General features: G+C 51.3%; 1 protein-coding gene across 2 annotated transcripts in view; it reads left to right on the top strand.

The window, feature by feature from the left end:
• FMNL2 (formin like 2) overlaps window positions 1-21008 on the top strand; it is a 92275-nt gene extending 71267 nt beyond the window's left edge. Inside the window, exons 4-12 of one of the 2 annotated variants that reach the window (XM_042040825.1) lie at window positions 1343-1419; window positions 3118-3201; window positions 5188-5340; window positions 6506-6625; window positions 11747-11855; window positions 12851-12927; window positions 15378-15471; window positions 19019-19093; window positions 20724-21008. In XM_042040825.1, coding sequence (XP_041896759.1) covers window positions 1343-1419; window positions 3118-3201; window positions 5188-5340; window positions 6506-6625; window positions 11747-11855; window positions 12851-12927; window positions 15378-15471; window positions 19019-19093; window positions 20724-20993 — 1059 coding nt within the window. In that variant the 3' untranslated portion in view covers window positions 20994-21008. The remainder of the gene's footprint in view (window positions 1-1342; window positions 1420-3117; window positions 3202-5187; window positions 5341-6505; window positions 6626-11746; window positions 11856-12850; window positions 12928-15377; window positions 15472-19018; window positions 19094-20723) is intronic. The other variant, XM_042040827.1, reaches the window with a different exon arrangement.
• The last annotated feature ends 236 nt before the right edge of the window (window positions 21009-21244 follow it).

Raw genomic sequence — 21244 nt, 5'->3', positions numbered from 1 at the left:
CATGGTGACCAGCTCCCATCCATGGTGACAGTTCCCATCCATGGTGATCAGCTCTATCCATGGTGACAGTTCCCATCCATGGTGATCAGCTCCATCCATAGGGATCAGCTCCCATCCATGGTGACCAGCTCCATCCATGGTGACAACTCCAGGAGCCCCTAGAACCCCCCGAAAAGGCAGCAGAGCCCAGCAGGTGCTGCCAGGGGCTGGCCCTGCCTCATCCCCACAATCCCTGCTTTGTGCTGCCCTGCGGTGCTCCCAGGTCGGTTCCCTGTGGAAAACACGGATCCTGCCGCGGCGATTCCATGGCATGAGGAGGGTGCCCCTCGCTCCCTGTGCTCCCGCCCCGTGTCCTTGGGCAGAGTGATGCCTTGGGACAGAGCTGCTCTTACTGGGGCCTCCAACCAGGAGTAGGAAACCATTTCCTAGGAAACCTTGACGTTTCCCTGTAGGGATTTTTTCCAGCCCGGTGAACGGGGTCTTTGTGTTTTTTCTCCGGAGGGTTTTGGAGATTGTTCCGTGTTTGGCTTCGCTCTGTGGGCTCACATTGGAGCCTTTCTTATCCAAGGGTCCCGTGACAAATGACAAACCCAAAGGGCCTAAAAATAACTACACTGAGTTCCTCTCTGTTGTTGGGTCATTCGGGATCACCCGCAGCCTTTCCTCAGCCCTGGCTGACACAGGAAGATTTCCACAGGGATGGCAGAGCTCATCCCACCGGGATTCTTGCTGGGATTGAGCTGGTCTCACTGGTTTTGCTGCATGGCTCCACCTGGCCTCCAACCCGTGCCACCCTGACATGCAGGAATTCCTCCCCAATATCCCACCTGAGCCTGCCCTTACCCTTCTTCACCCATTCAGCTCTCATCTGCCTTGTTCAGGAATGAGAATATGCCAAAAAACTGCTCCAGAGGGATTTCTCCAGCTGTTTCAGCACTTCTCTGTGGGCAGGGAGAAGAGGATCCTCCAATCCTCCTCCAGATGGGATTGAGGTGCCTCCGTTGGCTCTCTGTCACCTCGTTTCCTAAAGAAGAGGAGCTCTGCAATCCTCAAAAGAAAGTTTGATGCTAAACCAAAGCTTGGTTGATACAGAAATGTTTATTTGTCTCCAGGCTTTTAACTTCCTTAATCGTCCTGGAAGCTCCAGGACATTCCTGGGAGCAGGAGGGATTTCTCCACATGTGTTTTTTGTTGACTGCTGGGCTGTTGTTGCTGCATTCCTGGGGGATTTAGAGGAGTTCTCAGTTACCTCCGTGTTTTCTTTATTCCCTCTGTGCTGGGCGAGATGTTGATATTTTTTAATAGAGCCTAATTGTTATTTTTGCTGCTCATTCCATTGCAGAAATTCAGGAGACGAGTCCAGGAGTCGACTCAGGTGCTCCGAGAACTGGAAATTTCCTTGAGGACAAACCACATCGGGTAAGAATTTCTGATGCCTCTGGTTCAGTTGTTTGGGTTTGGTGGTTTTTTTCCAATTATTTTTTTTTAAATTATTAATTTATTAATTTCTTTTGTTATTCAATGATTTTTTTAAAATTATTTATTAATTTATTTTGTAGTTCTAGTGGTGCCTGTCTCTGGGAAAACCCCTCTGTGCATGTCAAGAAGTGATGCCACTCGGTTGCTAATTAAAGCCTGATGGGCTTAGTTAAGGGGAGCTGGGCATCTCAGGAGGATAATTCAGCTTTAATCCTTTCCTCATGGATTCATCCACGTTTTTCTGAAGGCTGAGGGAAGGTTGGAGTCAGCTCCTGCTCAGTCAGAGCACAGGGAGTGTGACTGTGTCCAGAATAAAAATAATGCTGCAGCTATAAATTCATATCTCACCCCCCTGCTGCTTCATAGCTTTAACGTGGGGCAGCTCGTGGAGCCTGGCTGGGAATAACATCACCAGGATTTATCCACCAAGCAGGAAATCCATCCCAAATTGCTGCAGTAGAATTGCCAGAGCTTTAGTTTTTTATCAGACATCCCTTTCCCATCCACATTCCCACCAATTTCACCTCCCTGTGGGATCAGAAGCTGGTCCAGCACTGGGACATCAGCCAGGGAGCTTTTCCAGTGTTTTTCTCCATGATCACACACTGTCTCCAGCTCAATTCCATCAATTTTTCGGGATTCTGCTGGGATTTTGAGGGAATGGAGGTGTTTTAAGCTGTGGGAGGAATTGCAGTTCCCAGTGTGGTGATGGGATCCCTCCCTCCAGCTGCACCATCCCAAAATCTCCTCCCACAGCCCTGCCAGGTTTTCCCTCCTTTCCCAGCACAAAGGATTCCCCACCAGAGGCTTGAGGCATCCATGGATGCTGTTGGATTCAGGATGAGCAGGAGGATCCTCGGTGCTGCACCGGGGCAATGAGAGAGGGGACAGGACCAGGGTTCATTTCTTTGGTGCCCCTGGCTGAAGGATTTCTTTCAAAACACATTTTATAAAAGGCCAGGCTGGTTGTTTTAGCAGGGAAAGAATCAAAAATTTCCGTCTTGAAGATCAGAATAACTCAGAGGTGATGAATTCCCACTCCACGAGCCTGGAGCTCCACTTCCCTCCCTGCATTCCCTCATTCCAGTGGCACCCAGCCACTCCCAGGGGATTTGCTGTCCCAATTGGGGTTCAGAGGAGAGCTGAGGCTGTGCTGAGGCTCCTTTTCCCCCTGGCTTTGCCCCTCAATGGATGGAGTTTCAAATTTTTCTTGGCATTTTCAAAGCTTTGGAAGATAATCGATTTTTCAGAATTATTTTGCAAAACCCAGGGGCCAGAATTCACTGTAGCAGGTGAATACCTTTTAAAAAAAAGGAGGTAAAATTACTGTTAAATGCACATCCAGGATATCCATCAGAGATTCTTCTCCTGCTTTTACAGCCTGCTGGAGATCAGGATGAGAGAAAACCTGAGCCAGGCCCCTGTGTTAGGAACTGACCTTCACAGTGCTGCAAAAAAACCTCATTTCAGTACATTTGGAAAGGCATCTAAAGGAATCTTTAAAGTCCTCTAAATCATTTTGAACAAGCCTTTTTTTCCCCCTGAGTGAGACCCAAAGTGCTGCAGTGGCTCTGTCTCCGGTTTTTCTGGGAATTCCAGGGAGTTCTAAGGCTCTGCTGTCTGGTGTTTCTCTCACAGATGGGTCAGGGAGTTCCTGAATGAAGAGAACAAAGGCCTGGATGTCCTGGTGGAATACCTGTCCTTTGCCCAGTATGCAGTCACGTAAGTGAGACATTCCCAGGATTCCCTGCCAGTAAATACATGGATATTAGGGAATATTCCTTCATTAAGAAGGGGTGAAGCATTGAAGAGGCTGCCCAGGGGGCAGTGGTGGAGTCACAATCCCTGGAATTGTTCAAAAAGGAGTAGATGTGGAATTTGGGCATGTGGTTTGGTGGTGCTGGTCTTTTCCAGCCTCAATAATTCCATGATTCTGTGGGCCTGAGGGCAGAGGAAATCTTGAAGTGAGTCTGGAATTATTTCATCACAGCAGGCAAAAAAAGGCCGGAATTTAAACCTTGAGATTATTCATCTCTCTTCACATTTTTTATCTTTGGTCTCTGAGCATCTTAAGGGTGGGAAACCCATCCCACAAATGTGTGGAAAGATGCAGGATTCCTTGAGAATAGGTTTGGAATTGGTGTCTGAGCCCAAGGCTTTGTGTTCCCGCTGTGTTCAGAGGGATTCCCACCCCCCAGGCGCTGCTCCCGAGGCTCCTGGCAGGCAGGCCTGGGGTCCTGGGCAGCAGATGTGCTGCAGCACAACTCAGGAGCAATTCCAGGGGCATTTTGGAAGTTGGGAAGACTGGAAACGGAGTTTTTTTCTGACATCTGGGAAGTTGAGATCAGGTTTAGACGTTTGGGTCGTAAATCATGACACGGGCTCTGAAAAACCAGTGGGTTTTTCAGTGGAGATCTTCAGCTTTCAGTGGAGATCTTCAGCTGAGGCTTTGTTTTATTGTCATGGAATCATCCCAGACTGCTTTGGGTTGGGAGGGACCTTAAAGCCCATCCCTGCCATGGACAGGGAACCTTCCACTATCCCAGGTTGCTCCAAACCCCATCCAACCTGGCTGTGGACAATTCCAGGGATGGGGAATTAATCCACATTCACTCAGGATATTGTAGCAGATTTTTTTATATAAAAATGACAAAGGTTAAAGATAATTTTGGAGTAGAAACTCCAGCTGGGGAGAGCTGATAATTTATTTTTAGCAAGGCTGCCATCAGATTTACGTCTGGCACTGCCCAGAAAAGAGATTTGTGGTGGGGTTGCAGGAAAATTTATGAGGGAAAATCCTATGGTTTAAAATGTTACCCACTGGAAAAAATGGTGCACAGCAAAAAGAAATGTTTGTACAGAGCCTTTCTGCCTAAATTTATACAAATGTACGCAAGGAACTCGCTGGGTTTTTCCCCTCTCACATGGGGAACATGAGTAATAACCTCGGGAGCTGGAAGGGGAACAAGCAATTCCTGCTTGGAATAGCAGAACAACGGGCAAGGAGTCAGAAATCAGGGGATCTGGGATGATTGTGGTGATATTTGAATGTGCTGGGAGGTTTGTGGGGCTGAGCTGGGATGGAGGAAACCGAAGCGGTGCTTGCACAGCTGGTTTATGGGGATTCACTGGAGAGAGCTCCCAGAATTCCCGCTCTTTCCTTCCAGGCAGGGCTATTCATCAGCCAGCAGCCAGTGTTGGATTTATTTTATGTTGAAGAAGCTGTTTGATCCTGTTGGGATGTGTCCCTGAGGGATTCAAAGCCCTGCGGATGTGGCACCTGGGGACAAGGGGCAGTGGTGGCCTTGGCAGGGCTGGGAATGGTTGGACTCCATGGTCTTGGAGGGCTTTTCCAATCTCAGTGAACCTGTGGTTCTGGGATTTCCTTCCCCCATGTGAAGTTCATCCTCTTTCCCTGGACTTTTCCATGTCCCTCCAGCACCACGTTGTCCTTAACTCTCCTTTTCCATCATTATTCCACCTGTTGAAATCACAGAATTCCAGACTGGTTTGGGTGGGAGGGGACTTTCCCAGTACTGAGGGAGCACTGGGATGATCTTGGAGATCTTGGAGAGCTTTTCCTTTGTTTTTGGCCCATTTGGCTCTGTCCAATGATTCTGTGATGCCACCAAAACCTGCGGCGGGAAGGAGAACTCGGCGCGCGTCTCTCCCGCCTAACCCGGCCTTGGAATCCCTGTTTCCTTGCAGATTTGACTTTGAAAGCCTGGAGAACAGCGTGGAGAGCTCCATGGACAAGTCCAAGCCCTGGAGCCGATCCATCGAGGACCTGCACAGGGGCAGCAATCTGCCCTCTCCCGTTGGGAACAGCATCTCCCGCTCCGGCAGACACTCGACCCTCCGGTACGGCATCCTCGGGATCTGCAGTGTGGGACAGCTTTTCCCGTTGGGATATCCCTCATCTTCCCTCTTTTCCCAGCAGAGGAGTGGCACTTAAGGAATCGGTGGTTTGAGGTGGAAGGAGCCTCTCAGGGCAGCAGCTGGGGAAGGGGCAGGAATCACTTCCGAGGGCAGGATGAGCCGAGGATGCAATTCCTTGTGCAGAGGAAGCCATTCCTCGTCTCCAAAATGCAGCTCAGCATTTCCATGGACCCAGCCAGTCTGGGGCTCCCATCCTGTGTCCCGTCTCTTCCAGCAGCACATTCCTTCCGTGCTGCCATGAAGGGGATGTTGGATTCTTTGGAAAGGCCACTTCCCTCCCCCAGACCTGCTTTCACTCCCACCATTCCACGCTTTACTACCAAGTCTCTCTTTCCCAATGTTCCTTTTTTTTTTAATTTGTGGAAAAGGCAGGATCACTTCCCAGGATTGACTGACAGTCACCTCTTCCATTCCTTGGATGTCCTGCCCCGACCACCACCCTCACATCCTGGTACTGGGGTTGCAGCTCTGAGTGCTGGATCCTTTGGGATTTTTTTGGCTTTTATGGAGTTTTGCTCCATAATCCTGTGAGCAGAGAAGTGTCCAAAAGTGGAGCCACCTCACTTGCAGCTTTCCCTTCCAGCAGAGGTGGTTTTGCTTTGCCAGGCAGTGCCCTTGGCCCTGGGTTGTTGTTGAGTGGCTCCAAACCTTGTACCTGGAAGATTTAATTCCCAGCCCTCAGACACTGGAGAGGAGGAGAGCTCTGGGAAAGAAATCCAGCTGTGGAGTGCAGCAGGATCACTTGGCCACTTGATTTAGGGGTTTTTTAGTGGCTTTGGTGTTCTTTGCTCCTGAGTTGCTCTGCCAGAAGTGGCAGAGCCCGAGCTGGCAGGAGGTGCCGGTTCCGCCATTCCCTAAGGAGGAGTGTTTGGGATTAGGAGTGCCTAAACCAGGAATACCTTACATGTCTCTGACATTGTTTCTCTTCATTTCCTTCCACCCTTTTCCCCTTCTCACATCTCCCTTTATTCCTTTTGTGTCTGACTCTCCGTTTCAACGTCTCCTCCATTCCCTTTTCCCGCTCAAACGCTCTTTCCCCGTTCTCCCGTCCTTCCCGGCGCTCTCATCTCCTGTCACACACCATCAGATTGGTTTCTCTGCCCGACCACCTTGAGCTCAAACGCTGCCAGAGCTGCTTGGCAGCCACCTGCCTCTGGAGCACCTTCCCTTTGCGCTCTGCCGATGAGGCTCCCGCCCGGAAAATCCCGTAAGTCCGAGTGCAAGGTGTCCCCTGCAGGGCATGGAGCCCCGGGGCCAGCACTGCTCCCATGCCATGGATAATCTGGTGGCCACACGGACTGGGACAGCCCCAGCCCCAGGAGAAGGGCTGCAGGCTCCAGCACGTGTGGTTATCACATTATAATCCCGAGCGTAGTTGGCTTCCGTAGAGCGGGATTTTCGCGGAGAGAGGGAAGCGTGGTTGGCCTGGAAGCAAGAGCTGAGTTCTCCTTCTCATGGTGCAAGTAGCTGTGTTTTGTACCTAAGCTTAGAGCTTGTAGTCCTTGTCCATCTTGTTTCCTCTTTTTGTTAGAAATAGAGACTTTGCTCATCCCCAAAACTGCCACGGAAATGGGACCTGACAGAGTTTTCCAGCCAAAAGTTTCCCCTTCCTCCAGAGCCATCTCACACCTGAGGCAGCTTACCTGGATTTGGGGTTTTTGTCTTAAATCTGTATTTTAAAATCTGTATTTTTAATATTTCTTTTAAATGGGTATTTTTTAAAATGTGTATTTCTTTAAAAAGTCTATTTTTAAAAATATGCATTTTTAAAAAGGTGCGTTTTTTTTAAAGGTGCGTTTTTAAAAGTGTCTTTTTTCAGTAGCTGGGGATTATGTGTGTTAAAAAAAAAGGGAAAGCTAAAGGTAGGTGAGAGATTTTTAAGAAAGGAGGGTTGTTTTTATAATTATAATTTTTAAATTGTAATTTTTATAATTAGTAAATATTGGTGAACTGAGAGAGAATCTCCTCCTCAGATCAAGGCAGGTGCTCAGTTGAGGAGGGGGCACAGGGTGTTTTTTTTGGGAAAAACCAGGAGGTTCTGCCCCATCTCCGGGTGGTAAATGAGATTTTTGGGATGTGGGGACACCCAGGCTGTGTGGAAATTCCTGGAATGGTGGAAACTGTGCAAACAGGGGAAAGGAATTCCAGCATCTCAGACTGGTTTGGGTTGGAAAGGTTTAAACTCACCCCATTCCATGGGCAGGGACACCTCCCACTCTCCCAAGCCCCATCCAAGCTGAAAGATCTGCTCTTCCCTCTTGGAGGAAAAAGGAGAAGGCTGAGAAAACCTCCCCAGGGTAATGGAAAATTCAGGAGCTGGCCTGGGCTGGGCAGAGCTCTGTCCATCCTCCAGGACCATCCCTCTCCAATTCCAAGTCCAGCTGCCTCCCCACAGCTCTTTTTAGCAGTGCTGAACCTGCCAATTCCCCCCTCCCTGCGTTTTCTTGGCAACTGAGAGGGGCTTTTTTTCCTGGAGAGGAGGCACAGGGATTTGGGAAACCAACACCAAAATGAGGGCAGGAGGATGAAAAAGGGGGAAGAACCTTTGGGGATTTCATTGCTGCTTTTTTGGGAGAAGGAGCTTTACTGAGAGCCAGCCTCTGCTGTCAGATAAATATTAATGCAGGCTTTGCAGCATCCCAGCCCATTAGAAATTCCCTTTCTTCTGAGGAAAGGACTGGAGTTTCCGTGTGGATTGAAATGAGAAACTTCGATTCCTCCTCCAGAATCTGCCGAGGCCATGAGGAGAGAACCATCCAGGCAAATCTGGGAATGGGCTTTGAGTGTGTTCAGTAACTGGGCTTAAATCTGCCACGGTTTTGGGAGCTGCAGTCCCCGAGTTTGGGCTTTGCCAGTGACACTCGCACTGCTCAGGGGCCCGGGGAAGGCATCATTTTTGTCAGATGCTTCCTAATTCAACAGAGCATCTCTGTGAGCAGCTCCAGCAGATCACAGAAACCCCAAATGGGCCCAAACCTTCCTTTCTGAAGGAATTTTTGGCTGTCAGTTGAGACAAACCCCACAGTTCCCAACCCACCACCAGCAAAATCGCAGGGATGGAACCCCAAATCCAGCCAGCCCTGATGAATTTCAGCTTCTCATCCTGTGAGACCCACCCTGGGCTGCTCTCCTGGGAGCCAGAGGAGAGCAGGATGGTTTTTAGCAGATCAAAAGGTAAAAATGATGGGAGAAATCAGCTGGAATTTGTATTAAATTGGAGCATTCAAAGTCTGCACCACAGGACTGGGCGCATCATGGAATTCCAGAAGGGTTTGAGATCTAATTCTAACCTTCCTCCCACTGTCCCAGGCTGCTCCAGCCCCAATGTCCAGCCTGGTCTTGGGCACTGCCAGGGATCCAGGGGCAGCCACAGCTGCTCTGGGAATTCCAGCCCAGACCCTCCCCACCCTGCCAGGGAAGGATTTCTCCCCAATATCCCATCCAGCCCTGCCCTCTGGCAGTGGGAAGCCATTCCCTGTGTCCTGTCCCTCCAGGCCTTGTCCCCAGTCCCTCTCCAGCTCTCCTGGAGCCCCTTCAGGCCCTGCAAGGGGCTCGGAGCTCTCCCTGTGTCCTTCCCTTCTCCAGGGGAACATTCCCAGCTCTCCCAGCCTGGCTCCAGAGCTGAGGAGCTTCAGGCCTCAGAGTATCTCCATGGCCCTAAAATATAAAAAAATTACGGAATTATTCTTGAACAGAAACGTTTTTCTGTCAGATCTGGGTGAGAAAAAGAACCTCAAACTGTGTATTCCAGCCCAGGGCTGGCCCTGGCTTTCCTGGTTGTGGAGCAGTTGAAGTCCTGCTCTTCCCCTCATCCTGCTCATCCCAAAACTCTGGATGAGCTCCCTCCCCACAGGTGCCACCCCGTTTAGGACTGGCAGGAGGAACCCATCCCCTCTGCAGGAGCTTCCCCAGGCTCAGCTGCTCAGTTCCTGCTCTTCTGCAGGGGAAAGGTTTTGCAGCTCCCCTTGCAAGGAGGGGCCGGGGAAATGAAAGAGGAACCATCTGCCATGAATTAGCAGGATAAATATCCTGGGCTGACATCATCTGGGACCTGCAGCAGACAGGAAATCAAACCCAACGAGTCCTCCAGCTGCTGGGCCAAGTTTTTGGGAACCAGGAATGAGGGAGAAGCAGGAGGAGCTCATCCACCCATTCCCTGGCTCACAAAGGGAGGTGTGGGAGCTGCCACCGGCCTGCCCCGCCTTCGGGGAGGGAACAAAAACATCAGAGAGCCTTGGAATGGCTGCAGACACAAGGAAAAGCATCCTGAGCCTGAATTCCAGCGGCTGAGCTGTTGTTCAGGAGTTCCTGTACAAAAATCCTGGTTAATTCTTGGCTCTGGTGGCTGTGGGAAGGAATAGTGTCTGCTGAGGGGATGGGGTGGGAATCCAGGGCAGAATTCCCTCTGCCTGGAGGGGCTGGCTCAGCACAGGAGCTCTCCAGGGCATGTTCCATGTCCAGGTCTCACCTGGATTGTCCCCTGGCACGAGGGGAAGCTCTTGCGTGATGCCAAGCAGTGGGACAAGAGGAAGGGGCAGGAACTGATCCCAGGAAATTCCACCTGGACAGGAGGCAGAACTTTGTCCCTGTGCAGTGCCCGAGCCCTGAACAGATCCCAGAGTGGAGTCTCCCTCCCTGGGATATTCCAGACCCACCTGGACACAACCCTGTGCTCTGGGATGGCCCTGCTGGGCAGGGAGGTGGCACCAGTGACCCCCTGTGGGCCCAACATCCCATCCATCCCTGCCATTCCCTGTGTCCTGTCCCTCCAGGCCTTGTCCCCAGTCCCTCTCCAGCTCTCCTGGAGCCCCTTTAGGCCCTGCAAGGGGCTCGGAGCTCTCCCTGGATCCTTCTCCTCCCCAGGTGAACGTTCCTGGCTCTCCCAGCCTGGCTCCAGGTGCCTGGAAAGTCACCCAGGTAGGGAGAGGTTTAGGAGGGATCATCTCGGCTTGGCAAGGCTCCATCCAAGTGGCTGGATCCAAGCTGAACTTCCAGGCAGATCAGACCCAGTATTGGACATGCTGGAGTACCCTTGCTCCCCAGTTCTGTTTCTCCAGGCATCTGGAAATCCCAAAATCTGGATTTACCGTCATTTTTCTTGTTTAAGGAGGCTTTCTCCCCTTTCTTAGAGCCAACAGAACTGGTGGATGCTTCAGTCCTGAAGTTCAGGGATGTGGCTCACTGGGCACTGAGTGAGGGGATTGTTTTTCTTCCAACAGTGGCACCATAAAGATCTCATTAATGGGGTTTAAAATGTAGGGAAAAGAATTTAAATCTGAGCTAAAGCAGTGTAGGAGCCATCTCTTCCCAGTTCAGATTCCCAGTTTGAGGTCGCTCTGCTCCTGCTGTGACTGGGGAAGGGACATTTGGGACAGGAACGAGCCCTGGGCTCGCTGTGGGCACAGAGCTGATCCAAGGGGAAGCAGGAGGGATGTGGGACCGTCCTGGCACCCCCATTCCCACCAGGAGCATCCCAAATACCCAGGTGCAGGTGCAGAGCTTGGGGCCAGAGCAGCCTCCTCCTGTGCTGCTCCCAAAATTCAGCTCCGGTGCTCCAACCCCTCTGTGCTGATCCCAAACTGGGTCACGCTTCCCGAAATCCTGCAGTGCCCTGAGCTGATGGATTCATTCATATTTATGGATGGAAAAAAACCCTCCTTTGACTGAATCCTGCTTTGAATTTGGGGATTCTTTCATCTCGGCACAGCCGGGAAGGGAAAGCCCAGGGGAGGGGTTGTGGAAAGCTGGGAATTGTGGGCTCTCCGTGGGCAGGGTGGGCACAGGGAGCACCCAGCCCTGGTGTGGGACCTTGTTCCTCTTGGTCTGTGCATTTGAAGAGGGAATTTGCAGGGATGAGCCAGGAAGTCACACAAACCAGTGTGGTGTTCCCTGTTCCTGCTTTTATCATGGATTTGAAGAGGGAATTTGCAGGGATGAGCCCAGGAGTCACACAAACCAGTGTGGTATTCCCTGTCCTTGTTTTATTGTGGATTAAACAGAGGGAATATCCAGGGATGAGCCAGGAAGTCACAACAAACCAGTGTGACATTCCCTGTCCCTGTTTTCTTGGGAATATTCCCTGCCACCTGTGCTGGCAGGAAGGGCTCAGCTGCAGCTCCTGCTGGAGCCAAACACTGGATTTTTATCCTTGCCAGTTAAACATCCCAGGACCTTTTCCTCCTTTATTCCCACGAATATTTTCTGCCTGTCCTCTGGAAAACTCCTGCATTCTCACCCAGCGGAGGGATATTCCTCTTCCTTTCTTTCCACTCCTTAGAAATCATCCTGGGATTGATGAGAAATGGGTTTGTTTGGTTTTTTTTTGCAGGTACAACACCTTGCCAAGCCGAAGAACCCTGAAAAATTCCCGACTAGTGAGTAAGAAGGATGATGTCCACGTGTGCATCATGTGCTTACGGGCCATAATGAACTACCAGGTAATTCCCCTGGGGAGCAGGGAATTGTTGGGGTGGTGGGAAGGGGGGAGGGAAGGTAAAAAGGGGATTTTTAAGGGAAAATGGATGGAAATATTGAAATTCTCATAAAACAGGAAGGAATGGGAAATGATCCTGTGATTTAGGGATTTAGGGAAGGGGAATAAGGGCCTGGGAATGTTGGGCCAGCTCCTGTTCATTAGACATGCAGCTGATTAGGTTATAATTAGTCTGGAGTTTAGTGCTAACACTCCGAAATAGGAGATGATGGAAAATCCAAGTTTTCCCTTGGATGTGCTTGTGGCAAAGCACTTGGGATAACTGGAAATCAATCCACTGGACCAAGCTCATCTTATTTTCCTGAGTTTTTTCTCTCTCCAGTGGGATGCTGGGATCATGCAGCATGCCCTGGGAGCATCAGGAATTTGGGATTTTCAGCTAAAACCAAGGAAATCTGTGGTGAACACCTTGCCTGGGAGTTGGGAGGGGGTTGTGGGAGCTCTGGGAAGGATGCAAGCAGCAATTCCAGTAACCAGGGGAGCAGATTCCAGAGGAATTCCGTTTGGTTTGTGGGGAGCAAAGGCAGCAGTGCTCGTGCAGGGCCTGCAGGAGAGTCGGGTGTGGCAGCCGGACTGCAAATTCCCATTTAGACAAGAAATGAAGGACAATTAAACAGGGATTGGAGGAGAAAGGAACGAGCAGAGGGTTGGGAGTGGTGTAGGAGCAGCTCTTGGGCCGTTTTTGTTGCTGAAATGGCCAAGCCCAGCACTTCCAACAACGCCAATGGGCGGGAATTGTAAAACCATGGAATACCCAGTTGGAAGTTGTTAGGTACGGCGGGAGAATGGAATATTCCAGTGGTAAATTCCACGAGGTTTTATTCAGCTTAAAGCACCAGGAGAAGCTGCCACAGGATCTGGTCAGGGGGCTGGGATTGGCTGGATTTGGGGAGCATTCATTGGTGTCAGACTGAGCGGGATTCTCCCTTCTCTTCCCAGTACGGATTCAACATGGTCATGTCCCACCCTCACGCCGTCAATGAGATTGCACTAAGCCTGAACAACAAGAACCCCAGGTAGGCTCCTCTGCCTTGTAGGGCTGAACAAGCAGGTGAGTAAAGAGGGCTTGGAAAGGCCTTCCAGAGGGGCATTTGTGGCAAAAGCAGCCTTTGCTCTGGATCAGATGGAATGTGTGGAATGGTGCGGATAAACGAGCAGTGGGCGTCTAATTCCAGTGCTTTCAGAAGCTGCTGATTCTCCAGCTTCCATAACGGCTTCAGACTGAAGGAGGGTGGGTTTAGATGGGATATTGGGCAGGAATTCCTGGCTGGGAGGGTGGGCAGGCCCTGGCACAGGGTGCCCAGAGCAGCTGGGGCTGCCCCTGGATCCCTGGCAGTGCCCAAGGCCAGGCTGGAGCAGCCTGGGATAGTGGGAGGTGTTCCTGCCCATGGCAGGGGTGGCACTGGATCATCTTTAAACTCCTTCCCACCCAAAGCATTCTGGGATTCTGGGATTCAGCTGGAATTTGGCTGCTGGAGCCCTCCAGCTCTGTTGCAGTGCAAGGAAACCCCACTGGCAATGAGCAGCTTAATGTGGGATTTTCCTGAAGAGAGGGAAAATCTTCATTACAAAATGTTATCCAAGATCCTGAGCTTGGAATTTCTCTGGGAGAGGGTTTCACTCTTGTGCTGGGTCAGGTCGCAGCCACGGCATGATGCTGTAATTGCTCAGTGGAACTGCTGGTGATTCCATGCCCCTTCCTCTCCCACACATCCCTGTGATCCCACCTCCAGCAGAGCCTGGAGTTCTGAGCCTTGGCAGGTCTGACAAATCCAAACCCAACACAGAGATGTCCCCAAGGAAAGGGGAAACGGGGATGGGGTGATAACCAGCACCAGGTGTGTGTCTGCACAGCCTGGGCTGGGGCTGGGCACAGGAGCAGGGATCTTGTCCTGAGGGAAGCAGGTTCTTCCTTCCTTTCTTTTAGTCAGCCCCAACTCAGCAAGCCAAGGAGAAATGGGAAGTTTATTGTTTTTATCATTTTTTTATTAAATCATTTTTAATCATTTTTATCGTTTTCCAGTGCCTGCAAATCAGGGGAGAACCCAAATTTTCACTGTTGGAAGACGTGGGTTATTTCAATAACAAACCTGCTTTAATATGTGGCTAAAACCATCTGAGGACTGAGTTGAATGTTAGCTCTGCTCAAACCCCAAACTGTGTTTGGTTTAGTCCCATGGGAGCTGTTGGGATCCCCGAGGTTTGGGTGCTCAGGGTTGGCTGGGATGTGCCACGGGGAAGCAGCAGCTCCAGGGAATTCTGCAGAGCTGAGCCCATCCTGGGGACTGGGGGGGCTGATCCCATTTCCACTGCAGAGGGAGCGGGCAGGGGGTGGGGCAGGACTGCAGGGACTCCATCTCCTCGGGTTATTCCCAAACACATCCCACAGGCACAGCTGGAGCTGCCCTTTCCCTGTGCTCATCCCAGAGGTGTGGGCAGCGCTGGAGACTCCAATCCCAGAGATCTCCATCCCCTCCCCACACACATCCCCCTCAGAGGGGACATTGCAGCAAATCCCCATGAGAGCTCCTTGATCCCGAAACACCTTGGAAGTTTTTGTGGCAGGAGAGAAAAAAAAAAAACCTAAACAAACCCTTGAGGAGGCAGAATTGAACATTCCATTTAAAATTTCCTAGGGAAGGGACCATTTTTTCTGGTTTCCAAAGATAACCTTGACCCTTTGAGAGCCACAAGGTATTTCTTGTTCTGTAACATCTGGTTTGAGTCGCTGCTTGAGCATGGGACTAATTTTTTTCTGTGTGTGCATGGTTTGCCTCTGCTCAGAGCTCAGCTGCCCAGAAAGTCTTTTGTTTTCCAGGAATCCTGGAAGAAAACACTGTGGATTATTTCCATGAGGGTTACACTGAGTTTGCTGCATGTTTTTCCCTCAGTGATCTCGTTTTCTCTCTGTTTTCACTGCTGAAAATCAGCTCCGATTCCTGATTTTTAAGGAGAAGGACATGCTCCAACATCCTGTGTTCCTGCAGTGAATTGTGTGTGTGTGTGTGTGGCTATAAATACAGATTATCACAGAGAATAATTCAGATTTGGGTCAGGAAAACTGCAGATTGGAATTAGAAGCACTTCCATTAAAAACTGGGCTCCAAGGAACGTGGTGGGGGGTGCCAAGCTGCTCCTCCAGGTGCGTGCAGGGAATTCCCTGGGAGCAGCAGCTCTCAAACACTGCCCTGCCTTTGCCAGAGCTCTGCCAGTGCCTTTTTGCTTGAGTTTCCAACTCGGGATTTCAATCCCTGCATGGTTTGAGAAGCTTTGAGACGGGGGGGAAAACTGCACGATCCTGGGAGAGGCGAAATTCCCTGGATCAGCACTGTGCACCTTGCAGGGATATTCATTCCAAGGGGTTAAAAACCCACGGGGTGAGGCTGCAGCTCCCACCTTGTCCCTCAGGTGGGGAGCAGATGGATCAGGTGCTGTCCCTGAGTGTCTCCCTTTGTTTTCCCCACAGGACAAAGGCCCTGGTCCTGGAACTCCTGGCGGCCGTTTGCCTCGTCCGAGGGGGCCACGAAATCATTTTGTCTGCCTTTGATAACTTCAAGGAGGTTTGTGGAGCTGCTTTATCAGACTTGGGTGTCCCTACTTCTCTTATGATTGATTGGAGCCTCCTCATCCAGCTAAATTCCCTCCAGGAAGGGTTTTCCAGAAGCTGCAGGTTTTCCTTGGAGCACTTTGGTGTCCCTTCCATCGTTCTCCTGTTCGTGTTAAAGAGCTGTAATTCCAACCATTCCAGCACCTCTTATTCCCAGCACTTCCCACTGCAGGCTGGATTGGGATATCACAGCCTTCCCCCCTCGCCAGTGAGCTCCCTGAGCAGCATTCCCAGCCCTTTGTCCTGGTTTCCATGGATTTGTGAGAGGCAGCTCTGCAGATTTATCCGAGTTGCCTGATCTTGGTGTTGCAGGACGAGCAGAATTCCAAGGGAGGACGGGAGGGAAGAGGGAGCTGTGGGACAGCTGTGGGATGCTCCAGGGGTCCCAGGTGCTGGGAGCTGGTGCTCCATTGAAATCCCAACACTCCGAGAGCACTGTGGGATCCAAACTGGGATCTGAGTGGGACAGAGAGGCAGAAATAATCCTGGCTCTGTGCAGGGAACGCTTCCCAACGTTGGCTCTCATCCAGCAAAGCTGTTGTGGTGTTTTAAACAAAAATATTCCAGAATAATTGGATTTGGGAGGGGAGGGTGTGCTCGTGGAATCTCTGGGTGGGAAATCACTTGGAATTTGGAAATAAACCCGGGATTGAGGAGCTTTGGAAATAAACCCAGGACTGAGGAGCTTTTCTGAAGGTGATCCATAACTTTGAAGAATCCAATGTGTTTTGCTCCAAGGCAAGCAGAAATGCCAGAAAAATAAACTGGAATTCAGCTAATCCAGACAACTTTTGGGAAGGTCGTTGTCTGGTGGTTGTTCCAGGGTCTGAACTTCCCTGGGAAGGGAAGAGCTGGTGTTGGAACCAGGGGTGGGAGAGGAGCAGGATCCAGCACACCAGGATTCCCTCTGTTTTTAACATGATTCACTGATTCCATGGAATCAGAATCCTGGACTGGTTTGGGTGGGAAGGGACCTTAAATCCCTTTTATTCCACCCCTGCCATGGGCAGGGACACCTCCCACTATCCCAGATTGCTCCAAGCCCCATCACTTCCAGGGTTGCTCGGAGCAACCTGGGATAGAGGAATGTGTGGAATTAGAGGATTTTTAAAGGCCCTCCCAATCCAAACCATTCTGGGAATGATCCTGGAGCATCCAGCCAGCCAGGAGAGCGGGACCAACGCGAGGGTTGAGCTTTGCTCCTGGGAGGTCTGGCTGGGAATTGCGTGTCCATTGCCAGGTGGGTATGGATCCAATCCTCCCTAAACCCCTCCTAACAGATCCTCCTGCTTCCCCATGGGGTTGTGGTGCAGTTTGGAATAGATCCGGGGTGGACTTCCTTCGTTAGCACCTGGAGAAGGCCCCTCTGTGGGTGGTTTTCCATAAAAACACTTTGTTTTCTGGAATGATGTGGGCTCAGTGCAACTTCCAAAGGTTTTGTTCCCAGCCTAAGCAAGAGACAGGGTTTTTCCAGCTCTTTAATCCTGGTTCTTCCCCACAGTAACGCTCCTAGAGGAAAGCTCTGCCTCCCCTCATCCCAGCCGTGCTTCCCAGTGACAGCCCTTGGAAATGTATCCCAGTGGAAATGGCAGCATCTGGTTTGCTGTGGTGGGCCTGGATCCCAGCATTCCCAGCAGGATCCAGGCCAACCTTCAGGCTGGAGGCTTCATCTCCAGCTTCCCTCTCCTGAGTCTTCCAGGATAAATTGCAGCATTCCATGGAAATCCCTTTGCTGTCTCCTGGAGCTCCTGAGTTCCAGCCCTGCCTCATCTGAGGGCAGTGGGAATATCCCTGAGCAGCCACAGGTGGATGTTGCTTTTCCCCTTCCTCAGGTGCAGGATCCCAGGATTGCTGATCCTGGGATTGGCCCTGCTCTGATTGGGTTGCTCCTGATTTCATGACTCTGCCCTAAATAGCTCCTGGGTGTTTATGGCAGCTGTTCCCAGCCATGGGAATGGTTTATACCAGATTTCCCAGGAATCCTGGCTTTGCTGCAGAGGGATCAGAGCTCTGTTGTTCCGTTTGTATCCACAATCCGTGATTTTGTTTAAATCTGCTCCATGTTTTCTGAAGTGGGTGCAAGAGAGACCATGGAATCCTGGAATGGTTTGGGTGGGAAGGGGCCTTAAAGCCCATCCCACCCCTGCCATGGACAGGGACACTCCCACTATCCCAGGCTGCTCCAAGCCCCTTCCAACCTGGACACTTCCAAGGATGCGGGGTCCAAAACCTCTCTGTGCAGCCTCCTGCCTGGAATGTTCCCTGAAATTTCCCTCCTTTCCCACATTTACCAGCCCAGGTTGCTCCAAGCACCTTTCCTAGGGCAGGAAGGGATGGTGTGGGATATAACACAGAGCACCTGGGGAGCCTTTGGAGAGGATTCCTTGGGATTGCTTTGGGCAGGACTCGGATCAGCCTCAGCTGAGACCATCAGGCTGCTGCTGCCTTTGATCCCTGGAAGGGATCCCGGATCCCTGGCCCTCCCTTTTCCTTGGAGCTGCCCGGACCCTGAGCACTGTGTGTGGTGTTTGGTCTCCCAGCGAGGCGCTCCTGGTGCTGCAGGGAGGCTTCCCAAGGATTATTCCTGAAGAAAAGCCTGGGATTAGTGTGAGGATTTACAGCCTGAAGGGCAGCTCCAAACCCTTCCCATGTCCCAGGGATCCCATCCCTGCCAAGCAGAGCCTTGTGTCCTTCACCAGGAGATTCCAAATCCTCCTCCACCCAGGGATGGATCTGTCCCAGCTCTGCTTTGCTCTATCCCAGATTTCCATGTGTGTTTTAAGGGTTTTGGGGAAGTAGGAAGTTTAAAGCTCATCCCATTCCTGCTGCCGTGGCCAGGGACACTTCCCACTATCCCAGATCGCTCCAACCTGGCCTGGAACATTCCAGGGATGGGAATGTCCTTTCCAACGCATCTGCCGTTCTGTGGGTGTTTTGTGGATCACTCCAGGTCTGTGTGCTGAGGAGAGCAGGACTGACAGAGAGAATTCCAACCTCCCAGAGAAGCTACTGGGAATATTAAGATTGAAACAATATCCAGGGAGCTGCTTTATCTTGGATCTTTTGTTTCCTGCCAAAACCCCTTTCCACAGCTCTGGAATTCCCACCAGCTGCTTGTTGTGCTGATTTATTTTCACTCCTCCTTTAGCCAGGGATCATTTTCTCTTCTTTCCCTCCCTGTCATTTGGGTTTCTCCCTAATTACAGAGAAAAGGCAGCTCTGAGCTGTGGCCCAGCCTGGTGCAACCCTGCTCCTTCCACTCACGGATATGAGTCAATTTTTGAGGAGAAAAGAGATAAAAAGAGAGATTTTCTAATTACAAATGTGCAGTAATTGTACCTGGCTGCTCAGGCTCACACTGCAGGCGTCCACATGGAATTATTTTGGGCTGAAGGATATTTTAATGGGAGGAAAACCTGGCTGGAGAGGGCCTGAACAAGCAGAGGGGTGTATTTGAAATTCTTTTTGGGGTTGACCCCAGGTGTGGTGCTTGTTTTCAGGTGTGTGGGGAGAAGCAGCGCTTCGAGAAGCTCATGGAGCACTTCCGGAATGAAGACAACAACATCGACTTCATGGCGAGTGTTATTTTCCAGGAACTCCCAGTTTTTCCATCATTTTCCTTCCCTGGGCCTGGCCCTGTTCTCTCAGGCACAGCTGTGGCAGCAGGGAGGGGGTTGGAGGAGTGCTGGTTACGGGGCTGGTGGCAAAAATCTCCCAGAGCTGGGGGTTTGAGGCTGTGCTGGAGTGTGAGAAACTGAAATCCTGCTTTTAATCAGGAAAAATCTCCCTTGCACTCCTGCTCAGTGCTTGGATCCGATGTGGGTCCGTTCTGAGCAGCATTTCCCACCCCAGCACTGGAATTCTGAGGCCTCTGTTGCACTTGATGACAATTTAGCGCTGAGCTTTGTGTAAAAGACCATTTTCTGCCAAAAATCAGGTGTTGAAGCACCAGTGAGGCGATTCCTGCAGGCTTTGAGTGCTCCAGGAATGTCTCCAGGACAGGATCACAGCCTGGAGGGCCAGCAGGTTGAAAAGGAGGTGGTGTGAGGGAGACAGGTTGGCACATTCCTTGGATTTAAAAAGAAAAAGAGGAAATTCCAGTGATCCTTGCATTTTCACTCAAGGCACCCCAGCCTGGAGTCACAGATGTATCCCATCCATTTTTCCTCTGGGCCCTGGAACAAATCCCAGGGAACTGGCCAAATTCCAGTACCAAACTGGTGATCCAAGGAGTGCCTCCAGTTTGTTCTTCCCACCAAAAGACCCAGAAATGTGGAGTCTCCTGGAGGCTTTTCTTGTGGGTAAAATCAGGTTGCTTCAATTCTCAGGTTCCTCCTGGAAATCTGGGAAGGATTCCAGTGGATGATGGGAAGCTGCTGTTGCAGTGTTGCTCACAGGATGGGCTTATATCCATGAGAAATCCAGCAAAGATGAGGGAAACTCCTTCCTGGAGCAGCTCCAGGGGTGACAGACGGGATCCTCAGAGGGCTGGGGGTACCTGGGCACAGCAGGACATGGCAAGGGAAGGGCAAATTTTGGGGTTTGTACCCCAATTCCTGCCACTCCACAGGAGATTTCCCCACATCTCACATCCTGGAGAGCCTTTGCCTTCCCCTGGCTGGCTTGGGGTGTGTGTGGATGCCAATCCCTGGGATCTGGTCCTTGTTCAGCTTGGGAAATGTGCTTTGGACAACCACCAGAGCTCCTTTTGTGCAAGTCCCCTTTCCTAAACTGGGGCTTCCAGGCACAGATTGATCTCCTTTTACAGGCCCAGGTTAATCTCACTTTTACAGGCCCAGATTAATCTCCCTTTCACAGCTGTTTAAATCCAGGCCCAGATTAATCTCCCTTTTCCAGGCTGTTTAAAGCCAGGATTGGTATTTTAGGGCCTGGTGCTGGCACCTGCTCCGGCCCAGGAGCATTCCCGCTCCGGGAAGGTGACCCTGCAGACATGACTTAATTCCTGGAATCTCATTCCCCTTTATCCCAGCAAACAAACGTTCCCTGAGCCCAAATCCGGCACTGGCTTGGGAATAGAGCAGTTCAGGAGAGCAGCTCCTGGCTTTCCCTTGGAGTAACCAAGTGTCTGGCTTTGGAGAGCCCGTTCCCATCCCGCTCCTGGGGATCCTGTTCCAGTGCTGGTCCCAGAGATCCCATTCCAGCTGTCCCTGGGGATCCCTGGGCTCACTGTGGGTGTCCTTGCAGGTGGCCTGCATGCAGTTCATCAACATCGTGGTGCACTCCGTGGAGGACATGAACTTCCGAGTGCACCTCCAGTACGAGTTCACCAAGCTGGGCCTGGACGAGTACCTGGATGTGAGTCTGGAGCTGCTCCCATTCCCAATCCCCCCTCCTGCCTCCCCGGGCCCCTCACCCCACAGCTTCTGGGCTGTGCCACAGCTGGAGGGGCGGTGGCCAGAGGGGAATGGCTGCAGCCAGCTGGAATTACAGCCTGGAGCTAAATCCGGAGCCTGATAACAAAGGGAGGATGAACCACAGCCATCCTCGCCCTGCCACGTCCCCGGCTCCAGCCACGGGGCTCCCTCCTTCTCCAGGCTGGAAAACTCTCCTTTGGGATTCTCTGACAGCCAGCACTTCTCTGCTGTCTGTCTGTCAGATGGAAGCTGGTTTTTTGTTTCCCCTTTCCTGTTTTCCGTAGAATCCCAGAATGGTTGGGGTTGGAAGGGACCCTAAGGAGCTTCTCAGTCCCCTGTGCCATGGGCAGG

Source organism: Corvus kubaryi, unplaced genomic scaffold, assembly GCF_017639235.1.
Source record: "Corvus kubaryi isolate FWS band 111438036 unplaced genomic scaffold, C.kubaryi_AGA036_p1.0 37396, whole genome shotgun sequence".
NCBI lineage: Eukaryota > Metazoa > Chordata > Aves > Passeriformes > Corvidae > Corvus > Corvus kubaryi.
Note: the sequence above shows the minus strand (reverse complement) of the source record. Positions and strands in the feature narration are given on the sequence as shown.